The 18,746-nt window shown below is 40.0% G+C and overlaps 1 protein-coding gene across 20 annotated transcripts in view; it reads left to right on the top strand.

The window, feature by feature from the left end:
- Positions 1–18,746, top strand: part of SLC10A7 (solute carrier family 10 member 7) — a 151,915-nt gene that overhangs the window by 30,372 nt on the left and 102,797 nt on the right. For 14 of the 20 annotated variants that reach the window (XM_080588688.1, XM_080588687.1, XM_080588685.1 and 11 more), the window contains one exon: positions 18,706–18,744. The exons of 2 other annotated variants lie outside the window; for them this stretch is intronic. Coding sequence is in view for 11 of the 18 variants with exons in the window: in XM_080588699.1 (XP_080444825.1) it covers positions 18,706–18,744 (39 nt within the window). In the remaining 7 variants the exon portion in view is untranslated. 4 more of the 20 variants (XM_080588691.1, XM_080588682.1, XM_080588692.1 and 1 more) reach the window with 3 other exon arrangements.

The raw sequence follows: 18,746 nt of genomic DNA on the forward strand, positions 1-18,746 counted from the left end.
ACAGTTTGTGTTGTCCTGGTGTTACTGGTATTGTAAAATTTGTTTGGACAAATCCATGTTCATTTGAACAATGTACCTGCTTGGTGAGAGGAAGCAGGGACAATTTGGAGAATTGGGAGCATTTAATTCAGTCATATTCAGGAAAAAAAAAAAGCATCTTTTTGCACATCTCACAAGTATGCTGAACTGCACAGAAGTTTTTTTTTTTAACTGTCCTCATAGTGTAACTAGAAGCACAAGTTCTTTTCTTCTTGATTCAAATATTAGAGTGCATTAAGAAACTGCTAAAATACATGAGAGCAACTTTTTAGCACCACTTTTCCCACAGAGGAATGCTGTAGATGGTAAGAAGCAGGGTATCTGTGTTGTAAGAAATAAGAAGATAAAAGTAAAGTAGGGTGCTCTGTAACAGCCTGGTCCTCAGTTCAGCACACGTTTTTCAAACTGCTTCTGTCTGTAATACTCACGTAAGTTTTTGGCAAGGATTTGTTTACTTTGGGAGCTGATGCAATATGACAGAGTATTCAGAGTTTTGGGCAAAGCTCTGTTCTGAATGCTTTGAAAGTACCTTGAAATGAGGCTAAGTTAGATCATACAGGCCTGTATGATATCTTGGGAGAGGATTAGATTCTGCATTTTGTTAGTGCCCCTTTTAACTTGCCTTTGCTGAGGGAAGGGAAGAAAAGGTGTGGTGGTGGTTTTGAGTCAAGAAGTGATCTCTTATTACTGCTGTTATGTGCCACCCCTAGGTTTTAAAAATGATGCTGCTCAGAAGTATGTGTCTGGGATGATGTTCATGTTATGGGCATGCTTACCGTCCTCAGAGAAAGATGTGTGAGATTTTTATTTTCTTCTAGGTCTTGGTTCTTTCCCTTGCCTAGGACCACCCAGGACGTTGAAGTATAGGTGTAGGAGAAGGGTCTTCTTCTGCAGGGCCGCATGCTCAGCTCGAAGCCTACAGCGGTTCTTGTCCAGCTGCCCAGAGCACCACATCTGATGACACCTCTGGTTTGGGAAGGATGGGAACCTAACAGACTAGAGTTTGGGGCAAAACCCAGTTAGCCTCAGGTGACAGAAATGGTGGAAGCTTCTAGCCTTAATATTAAACCTTCCTTCCTTCACGTTAGTAGCCCATTTTACGCCTGTGGGCTTAGTGCTTTGTGAAGTGTGCTTTTTCTAAGCCCAGAGCAGCCAGTCCAGCACTAGGCTGATACTGCTGCACTTGTCAGAGGGTCATACTTTAATGATAACGTTGCTGGCAGTTAAAATCGAAGACAGGGAATTAGTCAAAAAGAGTGTTTGGATGTTGAAGTTATTTTTGTAGGGCTTTGAAAACATTATTTCGTCATGCAGTGTGTTGACCTTTCAATAAAATCTTTATTAAATCCACCTATTCCTTGCTTTTTTCTGTCTGTTTGCCCTTGCCACGTGTTCTCTCCTGGATTATCGTTCATTAGCTTCTCCAAAGAGATTAGCGGCTCCTTAAAACGGGATCATGTGTGTTCTGTGTGAAAGCTGAGCTGGCGAGCAGAGAAGCCACAGGATCCCCATAGAAATTCGAAGACAATTTTGATACTCTAGTCCACTCAAAAATCTGCTGATACTGTAATGTTTTTTCCCTTGCCAGGACCCTCCTTGCCTGGTGTCATTTCTTGAGCTCTCCTGGGAAGAGATTAGTCTAAAACAACAAAGTAGCCAGATGTCTGGTTCTGAGAGAGTCCCAGAGGCCAGGGTATGGTAGGCAACAGCAATCACTTGGGGCCGAAGATCAAAGGTACCTGAGAATTACTTATGGGCACATACTATGTGTTGTTCCCATTATTAACAGTCTGAGAAAATTTGTATCCCTAATTAACCCTTTTGTTGGTTAAATTTTCTTGCCAGTGCAGTCCTGCCTGTAATAACTATTTGCTCTTTTTGGTACCGTTACGTAAGTAGCTGTTAATTTAAAAACTAAACAAAAAATTGCAGTACTGTCAAAGTAGCAGATTTGTGTAACTCATTCAGATCCTCATTGTCATTTGTAAATAGCAGAAGTTAGCATGAGTTCTTTTTGTTTAGTGTGCCATTCTCAGGGCTGGTGTTATTCCTATGCAGGATTGTGTCAGTTAGGATAGTTAACTTGTCAGGATAGTGGGTTAGATCATTGCCTCCTAATCTAAAATGAATTCAGATCTACTCCCAGAGGCAGGATGTCTGCACATCACCGCTTTTTGCCATATCGATATTTCTAATGAAATGCTGAATAATATTGTTTAGTGATCAACATGTTTCTGTTATGTAGTCTAAAATAACGACTAAGATTGTAAGTATTTGAATTCTTGTAATGCTTTTAGGGTGGGTGGCTCTTGGAGAGAGAAAAAAAAATCTGATGTCAGCTTTCTGTGTTGTTTTTTTTTTTTATTCTCCAGATGAAAATATCAAGGTTATGAGTGGAATGGCTATTCTGCTAAGTGAAAACATTGCTTGTCATTGTAGAATTGTAGAGTTAGAACAATTTTTCTTAGTTTTAGAATAATAAACTGTAGTTATCAGATATGACCTATTGTCTGTGTTATGACTGCTACAATTTCACTGTCTCTAGTGTAATGTTCATGTGTGGTAAATACTGTGTGTATGTGTTTGAGTGGGAGGGTGTGAATTTCTAGTCATACTAAATATGTGTTTGCAATTTATTACCCTTGTTACATATGTTTAACAGATTTTTGAGTGATTAGTGAGAAGATCCCTGGAGTGATTTAAAAGACTGAATTTACTTACTTGTTTCAGTCTTAACAGTTTCTCTTCAAAACATGCTACTCAAGCAAGAACCCCCCAAAAAGCTGACTTGACTGGAAGTGCATTGAGTTTTTACATTTTTACCTTTGGGACAGGTATGTCTGTCTCTCTTCCAACATGGCCACAACTGCTGATTTGTTGACCCCCTGCTCCTGCTCAGTTGCATACCTTATCAGTATTGCTCTACACCCAAAGCAGTGTTTAAAAATAACTAACTAAATAAAAATCTGGTGCCTAAAGAAATGGCAGAGCAACATTTTCTAGTGATGCAGGTATATTTAGCCCTTCAAGCCCTATGGCTGTCAGCAGGTGTAGTTGATCATCTTATTAATATTTTGAGCCTCATTAAAATCTTGGTAGGATAGAGAACAGGTATTGTGCTTCTCAGAGATGTGAGGGAAGGGAGAGAATTAGAAGCACTACTATCTCCCTCTTTCTTTTTTCAAGTCCAAAGCTGGACTTGAGAAAAAAAAACAGGCTTTAGAGCAATTCAGATGCATGAGTAGACTGAGGAATAGGTGTAAATGCCCTATATAAGCTCAGTAAATTTGTGTATAGTTAAGGTGTTACACTGTATTCTGAATACTGCTTGCTTCTGAGCACTTCCATTACAGAAGAATCTTTATGAATCTGAAATAACTTTCAGAAAGGAAAAACATAGGAATGAAATAGTCTGCCCCCTACAAATCTGTGAGAACAGTTGATGAGCAGTTGGGGGCCAGGGAGGTATTTGTTCTGCTGGCAGTTATATACGGAAGAAAACATCTGTCTATTGCATTGATGTCATCCTCTCGGGTATGTAAGAATATAACCATAGAACAGTGTTATTGAAGAGCAGGGACTGTACCAAGAACTCAGTGAGTGAGTCTTGCAAATGGAAAGAAGAAAATTGTGAGTGAATACAAGTGTAAATTGTGAAGGAAACTAAAATACATCATCAGTGTGGACCCAATAGTTTGTCGCTGGAAGGAAATATGGTCTTTATAGGGATGTTGACATAGGAATTATGTTTTAGAAAATATGTATACATTTTCCTCCATGCAGCAACTTTTATATTTAGTAATTTCAGGAGTATTCACTGTTGTAAACACCCCATCATAGCCTGAGCACATCCTCTGTTAGAAGCTTAGGTCACAGTTTTCCTTTTATTATATCTCAGCTATTGCAACATTCTGACCCTGGGCTGTGTAAAACCAGCTACAAAAATCTCCTACTAAATTCATTGAGACACAAGCCTGATCTGTACAGACCATGAAATCAATGGAAAATCTGTATTTCCATTCACAAATGTATTTCCATTTACATGTTCCATTCACAGCAAGTGAAAAATGAGGAATGGAAATAACACTACAGCTTTCTGTTGTGGTTGGTGGCAATGCATCTGTAAGCACAAAACATTTACCATGAACAGCAGAAGGTTCTCGAGGACTTGATTATGCTTAGATTCTTGCTAGACAACTCCTGCTGTTGAATTTCTGGTTTTCTGGCATGTCTTGTGCAACTTACCTTTACTTCAGTTTGTGGAGGTTTTGACCTATAGCTTGGAGAAAGGAGAAAGTTAATTAGAATAAACCTCAAGAAAACGGAGTGTTAGGAAGGGATTTTTCTTCTAATCTCTTGTAATTAAAAATTGATCATTCCTTTTCCTGGTTTACAGCTAACCAAAGTCATGTATATCTAGCGATGTTGAAAGAGAAAGCCTGTAGTCAGTGTTCCAATTGACTTGGATGATGTTCACTCTGACATCGCCAACATGATGGCAGTTGGTTTGTGAGGCAAAGGAGAGGGTTTGAAGGATCATGAGATAGTTGAGAAAGCTTTTTCTCTAAATTGCAGACCCTAAAAGTCTAAATCAAGTCATAGTAGGTGTACGAGCTGGTGGCTGTATAAGAAAAACCCCTTGACTATATTAACATACTTTGCAGCCCCCTGGCTTATCCTGGTGTTTTGTCCATGACCCTTGTGCCCAAGAATGAATTCAATGCAGAGGGCTGGTTTTGAGCACTCCTCTCCCCGGTTCAGAGCGGTGCTGCTGCTAACAAGGTGCTGTGACTGTGCTGACAGGCGTGGACGGCCGTGCTCTGAAAATGAGCTGCTTGTAAAGCAACATTTTTTTTTTGTTGTTGACGTGTAGTTTTTATTACCGTTGTGGAGTAGAGGAGTAGTAGCAGGCAGAACTTCTATAGTGTCTGCTTTCTAAAATATTTAAATTACGTTGTTAGTATCATTTTATACGGTCTTTCTTTGACAGAGTATTGTGACATGAATTACTATCTATTAGACTTCTTTGCACTGATAATATAACAATGAAACAATTAAAATACAAATTTGCTTCTGATTACCTCCTTCTTCGAGAGGGCTAGATAAATGAAAATTAATGAGGTTAGGGAAATTTTGCTTCACAAGTGATCAAGTAAATCTGGGTCTGCACAGTCTGCAAAACATGATTTTAATAAGACTGTGTTACATTTCTGTTGTGTCTTCTGTCATTATGGGGAATTAGGGCACGTGTGTTTTTAAACAAAATTAGAAGTTGTTTTAGAGCCAAGGTCTTTTTTCCTTGTATTCTTTGAGATCATCTCCTACAACGTGAACTAAGTAGTATCTTTTACTGGTGTGTGTGTTTATTTTTCTTCTAATTAAGAAGAAATGAAGAAGAAATTAAGAAAAGCTAATCAGCTAAGTAAGTACCCGAGGTCTGCTCTGTTTAAGCAGCACACATGTTGTAAGTACAATGGCATGGGACAGGACAGCACTGAAACACGCGGCGCAATGGATTTACACCTTCCCTGTATGCAAGGGACTTGGCAGCATCAGGCACACAGGTGAGCTCCCAGCATGGCAGCACGCTGCCCCTGGTCCTCAGAGGGATCGGGGCACGAAGCTGTGGCTGTGCCCCACCATACAGCGGCAGCCCCCCACCCACCACCTCTTTCCCCACCCTGATGCTCAGGCCTGGGCTGAGGCTCTTGTGGGGGCCCGGCTGCAGCCCGCCCGAGGGCTGGGCCCATAGAGTAACGCCGCAGCCCCGTTGCCCACTGCTGCGAGGGGCGGCTCGGCTCTGGCAGCACAGTTACACACGGCGATTGAAAGGGCAAAGGGCTTGGCAGCAAAAAGAGCGGCCCTGCGCAGACGGCAGGGGGGGAGGCCGCAGGAGGGGCTCTCTCTAGGTGTGGGTATGGAGTTTGTTAGGAAACCAGTAATATAAATCCGCTAATTGAATTGTTATTTACAAGTCCCATTTTCTGATTTGTTTCTCTGTGCATTACCTCCCCCCCCAGTGCTGATGTACACTGAGTGCGAAGTGCTTACCAAAGCAGGCACTTAGGTTGATTTATGTTAAGCCAAGGTGCTATAATACACTGGTACCAGTGTACAATGCTGACAATGGTGTATTTTTCAGGACTTTGATTACTGTTTCATGCTCTGCTGCTATATAGCTACACTATGGCTTATAGCACTGATATGATTCTTTTATATATTATAGATAAGTATATCACTCTGAATTTTGTTGATACTTCCACAGGAGGAGGAGATACACAGATTATAGAAATATATTTGTTGTGGTGTTAGAGCAAATTGAACTTTAAATCGACTGGCTGGTGACTATATTGTGATGTTTTTCTGACATTTTTTTACAATAGACTTGACTAAACAGCAACTCAGGTTTAGAATGAATGTATGTAGCAGAGAAGAGAATGTTTTGTAAACAGCTTTTTTGCTTCCCCCTTTGATGGTATCACTGGTATGCAGAGGCTTTCTCTACCTTTTATCAGGCTTCTATTAGTGGCAAAACATCACTCAAAATACTAGCCAGACATGATTTCTAACATCCTTATTTGTCTGTTTCACCCAAAATGTGCTTATCACAGACAGCTCAAAGAAACAGTAACCTAAATGAAACTTTTTAAAGTGAGAGCTGTATTTATGAAAAGCAATTATCACGCCAGATACCAAGTTGTTAAGTGCTTATCTTTAGTTAGTCTTTGGTGTTTGTGTAAGATGTAATTTTGAATTGCTTGTGGAGTACAAGGTGACTTTTTCTGCTGCTTATGCTTGTTTGTGCATCCTAATTTTGTTCCTCAGTTTTGTGTTCACATGTGGTGACATTGTGCATTGCTGGTAAGGCGGTATGCCTGTCTTGGAACCAGGATCTCCTGCAGTACAGAAAAGTGAGCAGTTCTTCCACTTCTGACCTGGCTGTACTGTTCGCACAACACTGTCCATTTATGTATCATAGAGCATCTTACATTACTTAAGTGCTCTAAGGTGGAGAACATTCTGAATCTAGATTGCTTCTGCAAACTTATTAGGTCTACCTGGGTAGCTAATGTTATGTTCTGGGCTTAAATGGTGTAACAACACAATTTCGGTTCCATGCCTTTTGCCTTATTCAGTGCCTGTGATGAGCGACTGTCGCAGAATAGGTTGTAGCAGTGCCTGTGTTCTCCTGGAGCCTTTGCACTGAACACAAAATTATTGATTACTTCTTTTATTGAGTTCTCCTTGGAGTTCCCTGTGGGCAATTCAAAATGTATTGGCCTCGTCTCTACAGTTTCTTAGTAAGGTGAGAATATAGTTTTAAGCACAAAATACTAGAAAAAAGACACATTATAAACTGTTTTCCAGTTAGATTTCTTTTCCATGATTGTGTTTTTGTTTTTCTTTTACATTGTACATGCAATTCATTATTTAGTAACTGCTTTAGAAATACAGAATTTGGGCTACAAACCATGTTTAGTAGGAAATAGTTGGGGACTTTTTTTTTTCCCCTTCTCTTGTGTGTGTGCAATTCAGACTGTTTAGAAGTGTTTCCACTTTCTTTCAGGAAAATCTGTATGTAAATATTTTGTTTCAGGTCAGATTAACCTGGGTGAATCTTGCAGCTTTGCAAACAAGGTTGAAGTCTTCCACGTTTTTCACTGTAATTTAGGTGCTTCATGCCTTCATTTCTCTTGATAAGCTGATCTGCCTGGCTTTACCTTCTCAGTGCCTCATAAGAATTTGGTAACAGTGCTGCACCCTGGGAGATGTGGACCAGCTGAAAAGCTTTGTGCAGAGACTAATAGGGGTAGAGGCCATCTTCTGTTAGGTGCCTGAGCAATTCAGCAGGAAGCAGCAAAATACCAAGATGAAATGGTTAAGTTGTTTTGGTGTTTATTTTCTTTTTTCTTTTTCTCCAAATACTGTATGGGAAGTTGTGATTCTAGGGAAGAGAACTTGGGATTAAAGCAAATGTTCAAATACTGGAATCTCCCTGATGGTGGATATTCCAGTTTTCAGCCAGCTCTGGGTGTAAATGGAGAGTGTAGAAGCTCAGTGAATGCAGCCTCTAAGAGCATGGTTAATGCACATGGCAGGTTTGTGATCTCTTGCAGTAAAACAAGCTTGTGCATTTCTTAGACTAGCACTTGGCACAGCTCTTGGTGAGCCTCTGCTCTCTGCAGAATGTGAATGGGATTCTGTACATGAAACACTCAGATGTTTTCACCTTTTCTTCAGAGAAGTAGCATTTTTAAAGTATTTTGTCCCATTAGAGAATAAAGTAAATTACTTCAAGGAAATAATAAAAATGTCTTTAATTTAGCTGAGTCACTACATATCTTTTATTTATATGTACACAAATTATATATAAAATAAAAATTCCTACATTATATATGTAGGAATGAAAATTTCAAAGAACAGATCTGGTGTTTTTGTAGTTCATGATGTACTGCTACTGCTAGCCGGGTAGTTGTGAAATCAGGTCCGTGACCTAGACTTGACTGAGACTTGAGTGCTTATCCTTTAACTTCAGGGAAGACCAGCTGCCCTGGTCCTTTGGGTTAGAGGATATAGCAGGTCCCATGGAAAATGGGGCCATCTCACTGATTAGAATTGAAAGGTGGTTTGGGTGTGCTTCCAAAGGAAGGTAGTGGTAAGTAGCGATAATGTAGTTAGCTTTTTTCTCTGAAAGCAAATTTGGAGCTTCGGTTAGTACTGATACACTGCCGAACTCCTGGGACAAATTTTTGAGATAAGTAGCTTCTAAAGATGCACAGTTGCACACTTTTCCCCTCTTTTTTCCCTTCTGTGTGTGTGTATGTGTATAACTATTTCTAGTTAGACTTATGTGAATTGTGAATTTAAATTACAGGGGTGTCTGAACACTGCTTAGAAGACTGCTGTTGCACACGTAAAGATGGTTTCTTTTACCTGCAGGTAGTGGTTACAGTGCTAGTCTCTTCCTTATAGTATACTACTTTTCTTTCCTATCCCTTTGCATTTCTGCCACAATGTTGTAGCATGCAGAGCTTTGACTGGCCTCATGAGAGGGGAATTTCCTGTGCCATACAGTACTGGTTTGCAGGAAAGCCAAACGTTGTGCTATGGTTAAATAAAGAAAGAAGCTGTATTTCTTTGTGATATAACCAGACATTTGTTGATGAGATGAAAATCTCTGCATCTTGTAACTGTGACCTGTGACACATTCCGATACAAGCTCCGGAGGTGGAGGTTCGTGGATCTGTGCAGTGGGCCACTTTACACAGTGCACCTCCTTTAGATTAATGCTTTATTTCCTGGCTCCTGGCATTGCACGAGTAATGGTGAAGCTGTTCCCAGTGGCAGTAGTGACGAGGACTTTAATAACAATGCTATTCTGGGCTGGTTTGGATGGCGCTGCAGTTGAAATGTCTGGTTCTGCTACCAACTGCCCAGAAAGCAATATGACAGTGGGATATTTATAGAAAGATGCTGGTGCAGGCACAGCCTTACAGTTAATGCAAAGGGCACCTTTTAAAAAGTGGCCTTGTGCTTTCATTTCACTTCAGCAGGGAAGTAATACTCTTTGGAGTTGTGGGATGCATTGTTTAACTAGACCTCTAATCATGTTATGGATGATGTGTCTCCAGGAGAATCAGGGGACAAGACCTTTAAGTGTTTTTATCACAGCTTAAGATCTCAGAAAATGTGAACTTAAATAAAAGTATGTTTGGGAGGTTGTTATTGCTCTGTATCCTTTTGAGGATACCTTCTACAGTAATTTTTTTTTTTTTTTAGAGAAAGTCACTTACAGTTATGAAATGTTTGACCAGAAGAGAGGATCAAGTTGGCAGTTACTCGTATACCATAGTTTAGCTGAGCCTCCTTTATTAAATCATTGTTCAGCAGTCCATTTTTGCTGGTACAAGAGCTAGTGTCTTCACTGCTAAGGTAGTAAGCCTCAAGTCACTAACAAATACAAGATGTGAAAAAAGTTTGTGTAGGTTTCATACCAAAGTGTCAGTGACTGCTTATGTTCTATGTTTTTTACCCTCTAATTGTGTAGCACAGCCTGGTTCACATTCAGATGTCAGGTGTATGGCTGCTAATGCTCATACTTCACAGTACGTGGGTAGGAGGGAGAAGTTACATTTTGTGTCCTGATGTCTAGGAGAACTATGGAAATGGGCTTTCCATTTGGCCAAAAATTCATACAGCAGGTTTGGCTATATGACTGTCACAACAGGCCTTGGTGAAGTTTGTGGAGGAGGAAGTCAGATGCTAGAACAAGGAGTTTGCAGATAGTTAGGCACGTATATGTTCAGTGTGAGAAAGCATGTGTTGTTATGAGGCTGTCAGCTTTAAATCACTTGTTTGAATGTTTACACTGGCGCTGGACAGTAAATCTAGTATTTGCAGTTAAAATTCTCAAGTACAGGAGAAAAAAACACCCTGCCTCTGTTTATTCGTATTGGTAGCCAAAAAACCACTGTAGATGTTCAGGTTGCTTCCCCAGTGGGGTGCGTGGTGTAGGACCCACTGCTGGAAGGCACTCTATCTTATGAGTACTGTTTTGTGGTTTGTGCTGCAGCTGGTGAGAGGGCAGCAGACTTAGAAGGTTAAGCTACAGCTTTAGGGGTGCTGCTGGACTTGGAGTATGGCTGGTAAAGGACTCTGACACAAGGATGAAGTGAGAGCTGTGGTGGCCGCCTCCGCTGACAGCCCTTCTAGTTGCCAAAAGGCCACAGTCGCTAGAAAGAAGAAATCTCTGTTCTCCTTAACCTCATGAGGGCATAGACATGAGGTTGTAGAAGGGCTCTGTTGGCTACATTTATGTTTCTGTATAGAGCCTGGATAAGCCTTTTTTCCTGGTAAGTCGTGTGGGTAGCATATTGGTTTTGCATGCTATGCAGCCATGCAAGCATCTGATACGGATGGGTCTGTGGTATTTAGGATAAAGCAACGAAACTGCAGGACAAAGCAGCTCAGCGTTGTACAGCAGGTAGCATGTGTTGGTCAGGTGGTGTGCACTTCGTGTCTCATGAAGCATCTTGTCTGTACCTGAGGAGACCGTGTCTTGGTCCTTTCATTTGGGAGATGGGCATTCTGGCTCATGACAGAGGTTCTGCCCTCCTGGCTTTGTTCACGTGTCCTTTCTCGTGCTGATTCTGAAGGCTTTCACGTTCGTTCTGCTTTGTTTCCAACCCTTGCTCAGCATGGATTTCCTGTTGCTACTCTATAGATGATAAGTATCAATGGAAATTTGCAGACTGACACACAAATGTTCTGAAAGTTTGAATGCTCAGTGTTTGCTATTTGAATTGTTAACAAATGTTAACACACTCTGGTTTTATTCTCTCTTTAGTGTAAGTACTGTACTGGTTTTTAGTCTTCATCTCCTATTGCCTCTGTACAATAAATAGCAGGCTGACCCTCCAGCACTCCCTTGAGTCCTGCATGTTGTTCAAAGAAGAGGTTACCGTTTGTTGATGTAAGGAAATAGCAGGACAGTTTTCTTTCGTTCTCTCAGTATCGCTGAAACTATCGGTGAACGGAGAAATCCTTCAGTGGAGCAGCAAATACACTAAACAAGTGAGTCTAAAAGGCCTGCCTTCTGACACCCTTTTGATGGATGGTTTTGTATTTGTAAATATTATTACCAGCAGGCTGTGATGGTTATGAGGAACTACAAAAATGGGGGAGTGAAAGGCTGGTTTTCAACAGAGAGAACTTGGCTAGGAGTAGGCAGCAGGCAATAATTTGCTGCCAGCAGAGTCCCCAGCTCGTTTCCGTGTGCTGCTTGTGGCAGAGCACTGAGCCTGGCTGAAGCAGCACAAACTCATATTCAGGTGGTGGCAACCTCTGCCAGCGCAGAACAGATCTGTAGTGTGCACAGCCTCATAGCCTTGGCTCAATGATGTGTTCGGGAGGCATCATTCTCTGGATGATATTCCCCTGCTAAAATGCAAGCAGAGTGTTGGTTATTCTTTTTTCATATTCTAGAGCCCTTTCAACATTGTTTCCTTAAAACTGATGGTTACTGAACATTATTGAAATAAAGAAATGTTTTCATATTGTCAGCACAGCTCTAAAGGCAGGTTGGGGATGAGGTGGTAACTTTTTCACAGGGAACAGATGTGTTGGACCACAGGAAACACGGCAGTGGATAAAAACATAATCCCCTCCATATCTTGGTGGGCATTTTTGTTATTTGGTTGGTTGTTTTGGGGGTGGGGGGATTGTGCATCTTTTTTTTTTTTTTTAAGAGAATAAGATTATGTGTGCAGTTCCACTTCTCCACTGAAAAATGCAAGTAATTCAGTACTTTTAGGATGCTTTTCGAACATTGGATCATATTTTTATAAGATTGGATGAAAAATTTAGTTATTATCAGTGCCTGCAGGTTTTTTCTTTTTTTTTTCTTCCCCTCCATGAAATACCACTGCCTATCATGTATATAAACACCTAGGGCCAAACTCATGTGTAAGATGCATACTATGGCTTCTATTGAATTCAATATGGAGTGTATATACACCTCCAGGGCCAAAGCCAGGCTCTATTTGTTTCTCGAAGGTTATGCTGGAGTGTTAAAAAGGCATGTGCCTTGCCTTTGAGTGGGCAACTGTGCAGCCAGAGATTTTGCCGAACAGTTAACACTACCTCTTTTATTTTTGCTGTGCTGTAGCAGGATTTTATATGCATTTTAACAGTTATTTAAGAGTCCCCACATGCTTAGAAAAGAATCTGAATATATGTGCCTTTTTTAAAGCTGCATCATAACTAGGTTATTCCATCAATACAGCAGAGTGACTGGGAGCTGCAGTTGGAACAATATGTAAAAATACAGCTTGTAAAAGATTTCCTTTATTAACTGTCATCATCCACAGAATATATGTTCAAATAAACGTTGTGTAATAACTAAATTTGAGATTAATAGGCCCCTTAAGAAACAGCGAAGTCATTCAGGATAGTCAGTGAAAAATAGCCTGTAAGACTGTAACATGCACATATTGTCCTGCTTACATGCTCTCTCTGGTGTCATTGCCATTTATCAATGTCGGCAAGCTCTGTTCTCATTAAAACACTCTTGCACAAAAGCAACTTAATTTTCTTAAGAGAAGAGGACACCTGATTCAATTTAGTGCTCAAAACCAGGAACTTGAATATATATATTTTTTTCCCGTCTGAGCTCAGATGAATACTTATGAACAGCAACACAGATTAAACCTTATTAGGTATATTTATATTCTGTTTGCAGTAACAGTGCTGTGGCAAATAGCTTTCTACAGAGCTGTAACATCTTATTAATGGAAACAGCAGTTAAGACATGAGCTGCAGTAACACTCACATGAGATTTTATTTTTAAATAGGAGATGGAAGGAGTTGTTTAAAGGGACTCTGCCGACTCATTCAAGCTACTTCTGACGTCCTGGCTTCTTCCTCCACCTTCTCGAACTACACTGATCTCTTTGGGTAGATAAAATTTCCTTTTCTGTCCTGTTTGGTCAAGCCATTTCCATTACTTTCTTCAGCCTTTTTTTTTTCTTCTCTGACAAATAGGAGGCATGGATCTATTAAGTTTTTCATTAATAACACGGACACTATAATATGTTATACTACCACATCATGCTCTCTGTGTAATCCTGCAGTAGTACCACTGGAGTTCTTACCTTTCCTTCTCCAAATCTTTTCTACACTTCTAGGTTTTTTGCTCTCCTGCATTGTGCCATGCATGTTAACATGGATATTAACCTTATGTTTGGTACTTGAGCTGTATTTCCCACTAGTGTATGTCTGAAAATAAGGTTTTAGCTGCAGGTAATTGCAGGCCTACACAGAGTAGCTTCGTACAATGGCCAGACTGCTTCCTACTGAGATGCTTTGGGGCGTTTTAGTTTCCTTACTTTGCATCTTCAGCCTTGGCCCTTTCCACGAAGAGGGGACGGCTCATGGCCACGCAGGTCGTGGTGCATGGCACGTGCTCTGCATCCTCTCTGGGGTGCCTGGGAGGCACAGTTCCTGTGTAAGCTTCGGAGCAGCACAGTTGGGAAGGTTACTCAAAGGCTGCCAAATGACACTCAAGATTCGAATGTTTAAATGAGTTATTTTTATTTTTTTTAAAAATATAATTAAAAGTGAAAAAGCCTTTTTTTTTTTTATATGGCCCACATGTAAAGCTATGGGCAGCGTTGTTTGCCTGTGACACTGCAGTAAAAAGAAACTGTAGTTATGGTTGAGCTGTGCACAGCCATTTCATTTGAATCTTGACAAGAATGATAAAATGCCTTTTTTTTTTTGACCCAGGCATTCCAAATGTTGCCAGTATATCTTTTCCTCTCCTTTAGTGTAGTTCTGCTGCATTATTAGGGAAAGATATAGAGTCTAATTAATTCCAGGGTAGTTTGATACCAAAATAAAAGGAAATGGAACAGAGTTTAGAACGTATTCAGTATTTAATTCTATCAAAACCTTGGCATGCTTGTTTGATTTGCCACTTGAATCACATGTGCTTGAATGCTGCATGTACTTGCTGTGGTGTTTGGACACCCACCTGTGGGGGACTGCTCAGCCCCTTGGCTATGGCTTTGCTTTTTCCTTTTGTCTGTTTGTTGTTGTTTGTTTGTTTTTTAATAACTTTTGTAGCTGTGAGGATTGTCTTGGATCTTGTTGCTATCGCTGTTACAGATCTTAGCAGTGTTTTCTGTATATATATTCCAGGATAAGGTGGGAGATGAAGGGGTGAAGGTTTGCACTATTCTCAGGTATGGGAAGAAGAAAGTTTCTGCCAAATACTGCCAAGTAGGTTTCCTTCAGAGGTGGGCTAGTTCCTTCTCGCTTGAAAGTGCTCCTGGCCAGCCGATCCTCCCTGGTAATGCAGACCAGTAGGAGAACTCCCTCAAGCTTAGTGCCATAATGAGTTGACTGAAATTGTACCTGTTTAATATTAAGTGAATTTGTTGTTTAGCAGCACTAAGGCTTACTATTTCAAACTCAAGTGGAGATGTACATGCTCTTCAGTACTAGTCCTGTTAAGAGTACTGACAGTGACTTTCAGTCTTTGTTGTCTCCGAGTTGATATAAGTTTGAATAAGTGGTCTGGTTATTACCACTGCCGCTTTAGAACGCGGTCTAACCTTGCACTTCGATACATGGCAATGCATTTACCTCTTGAAAGGATCTTACCATTATTTTAGAGAGAACTCTCCCCTCCCATTAATGGTAAGTGCAATGTATGGTTTGCAAACACCTGCAAATCTGAACTTGGAATATTATAAGGACATCTAAATGTTTTCGTGTTGTGTTGCTTCAATTAAGTTGACTGCAGATAGTCTGATAACTGTAATAGCACAAAAGGAGCAAACACTAAAAAAAGTTGTACAATAATAATGACTAATAAATGTTTCAAATAGAAAACGAAGAGACTATTTGTATCATGTGTCAGCACTAATGTTTGTTGGTACTGTGCCTCTGAGGATCTCAGAGTGCTTTTTAAGCAATGAATTAATTTTGACAATACCCTGTGAGGTATGTAGGCAATATTATCCCTCTTGATAGAAGGGACTTGGAAGCACAAAAGTGTTTAAATTCTACAGGGTCATGCTACTAGGTGTGTTTAATTATAAACTGGAGCAGTTGATTTAGTTTACTACCAGTTTGTTTAATGCTAAACCAGAACCACAAATATAAACCTCGTTTTTGTGGGTGTGAGAAAAATTACTTCTAAGTTTATTTTGCAGGAAAAAAGGTTTATAAAGAAAACTGCAAATGTGGTCGCTGGCGTGTGTAAGTCCTCAGTCCCTGAGGTGAATCATCTGAATGACAACATATAGCTTAATTTGTGGTCTTCCTGATTTTTTTTTTTTTCCTCTTTTTGACTGTAATGAGTGTTTAATCCTCTGCCATGGACAATTCCTGACACTTTGGAGAAAGGGAGTTAAAAATTGCAAACTAATGTACCCCTGGACCAGTTGTGAATTACGACTTTTGCATGTGACTGGCTAAATACCTGAAGCATAACGTGTCTAAGATGGTCTTAGTACTTGTTAAATGCTTGAGAATAATAAAGCAGAAATCCTTCTGGTGAGTCAGGAAGGAAGGAAGTAACGAAGTTGGTTTATGGTCAAAATATATACCACCAGAACCATCTGGTGTCTCTTTGGCACCTTTCTGGGTACAGAATTTTTCCTGGCAGTAGAATTCCAGCATAATTTAAGCTTAAAAAAAAAAAAGTAATAATCGCGTCTGTAGATGACTGTCAGATCAGGAGTGGCAGCCAGTAGTGTGGCTAATGATAGATGTGCAGGGTCTTGCTGAGTGCATCGGTTCTTGCCAGCTAATGCTCTGTTCTTTGTGCGTTGTAGAAGTGCGCGGCAAAAAGGTTCAGGGCTGCCGGAGTTGGTTCTCTTGTGTCAGGAGATGCGCTTCAGCAGAGTCGGGCCCTGATCCAGCTTCTGATAGGGCTGGAGGCTTTTGAGATATAGAGTTAAGTTGAGCGTGTTAGGGAGGGAAGGACTACTATTTTTGGCCTCGGTCCATAGAGAGGACTTGACCAGCTTTCTTGAAGGGGAGGAGGAGTACAATTCTTTGCAGTAGATGGAAACGTAGCTGTCACTCTGCACACAAAGTCTGTGTGGGGAGGTGGGGACCCTTATGTTTCCTCCCAGCCTTCTGCTGCAGAAGTGGAGCCCAGATGCTTATATCTTTCAGATCTAACAGCTGATTTACAAAGTTTTATACAGCAAAGACTGTTCTGCAAATAAGAGGTCCTGAAGTGTGTTTAAAAACAAAAGTCTGGATTCACCTTCATGGAGTCGGAGGCAGGATGTTACAAAAGGCAGCTTTCTGCATCTTTGTCTGCTCGAAGTGATCAAATGCAATCAGTCTGTGTAAAAGAATGGCATGGGGCCAACAAATACCAAAGAGACCCCATAAACCTAGGTTGTTTTTTTTAACATAGCAATAATAGGAACTGCAAGAAGGATATATTAACAAAAGGTACCTGTAAGGACAACTCCTGATCTCCTGTACTGGAAATGATCATGTGCAGTGGGGTTGTGTGCGTGGGTGTAATGTGTCTCTCTTTTGCCACATAAAAGTATGAGTTGTACAGCTTCAAATACAAGGTGAAAATCTTGGTTTAATTCACACTTGTTGAAGAACCATTTTAAGTAATACTCTTGCTTTCAGCTGTGATCTCTGGCAAGAGAAGCTGTTTGGACTTGTGCCTCTTTTTTATGTTCAAAAAAGGAATGCTGATGAGGAAGAGGTGTTAAAATATGTTACTGTAGTTTACAACTGTCAACTATAATGTTTTATTTAGCTGTATCTATTCAGATGCTCCCTCCGCAACACGGAGTGCCATATGCCATTGTCCCTGTTAGTAGGCAAGTCAGCAAAGGTTTCCCAGTCTGCATTTGTTTTTGTATTTGGGCCACTGAGGAGCTGCAGTCCAGTGCCATCTTTTATTGATAGGGCCGGCAGAGGAGGAATCTAATGAAATTATCAAAGCTTTGAATTAATTATGAACTTGAATAAGAAAGCTAAGCTCTCTAGAGCCAAGGATCTCATTACCCATTCATTTTCATTGCATCCTCTTATGGAGCAGAAGGCAGGTTCAGCTACAGCTCCTACCCTGAATTTGGACTTTATTCAAACTTGCTAAACTCTCTAGCATCCACTTGTTATTAATCTGTGACTGAAAGTGTCCAGGGTGATTAATTTGACTCTGCTCTAAATCTTCATGTAAATGGTAGGTTTCCCTCCTCCCTTGCCTCTTACCTTTGCTGTGTGGCTTTTCATCATCAGACTGGCGGCCATACAAGAGTTTCTGTTCTTTCTTGGTAATTGGGGGAAGCTTTTAAAGACTCAAGTTTTAACTTTCTGGAATTTATTGAGTTAATGTTAAGAAATAATACGACTACCTTACATTTCCTGGATATTTAGGTAAGCACAAAGGTTTCAAAAGTCGTTATCAAAATTGTTTATTTTCCTATTTAATAAGACCATAAGAGTAAGAAGTAATGATTAGACATTTTGGCCTTAGAAATGTGGGGTGTTTGTGGTGGTTGTTTTTGTTTGTTTGTGTTTTGTTTGTTGTTGTTATTCCTGTTTGGAATTTGTTGTTCAAACTACAGAAACTTCTGTTAATACTTTACTATGATACTTTATTATGATGAACAATTAGCTTGTTTACCTAATTAATATTCCATTTTAAAAATTGTTGAAAGTCTGCAAAAATGCAGTGTTTTAGTTAAATCAGATTATATATATATATAAAAATATATTATAAATATATAATATTATATATATATAAAAATATATATATTTAATAGGTCAATGTGCCAAAACATTCTGGGCAAATTAAAACAAAATCAGCGAGATTAAGCTTCTGTGTGATATTCCTAGTTCTTGTGGATATTCCTCATAAGTTTACCGGCAAGGATTTTCTTCTCCTCCTGCTTTTGTCTGTTTCAGCACATTATTTATGAATGCACAGACTAGAACCTATCAGTCTTCATAAGTTACAGGCCACTGGCAATATTTTAAGCAGTGGCTAACTGCCTAATGGTCTCTGTGTATGTGTTTATTTGGAGAATCTAATAGCTTGTTGGGTGGGGGAATAACATTTTATTCTTGTACTGTAGTTATTTTACCATTGGTGATATTTATTTTTTCTCTCTTCAGGCAGCTGCTATATTTAATTCTGCTTTTGGAAGTTTTTTGGT

Source organism: Anser brachyrhynchus (assembly GCF_964034855.1).
Source record: "Anser brachyrhynchus genome assembly, chromosome: 4".
Lineage (NCBI taxonomy): Eukaryota > Metazoa > Chordata > Aves > Anseriformes > Anatidae > Anser > Anser brachyrhynchus.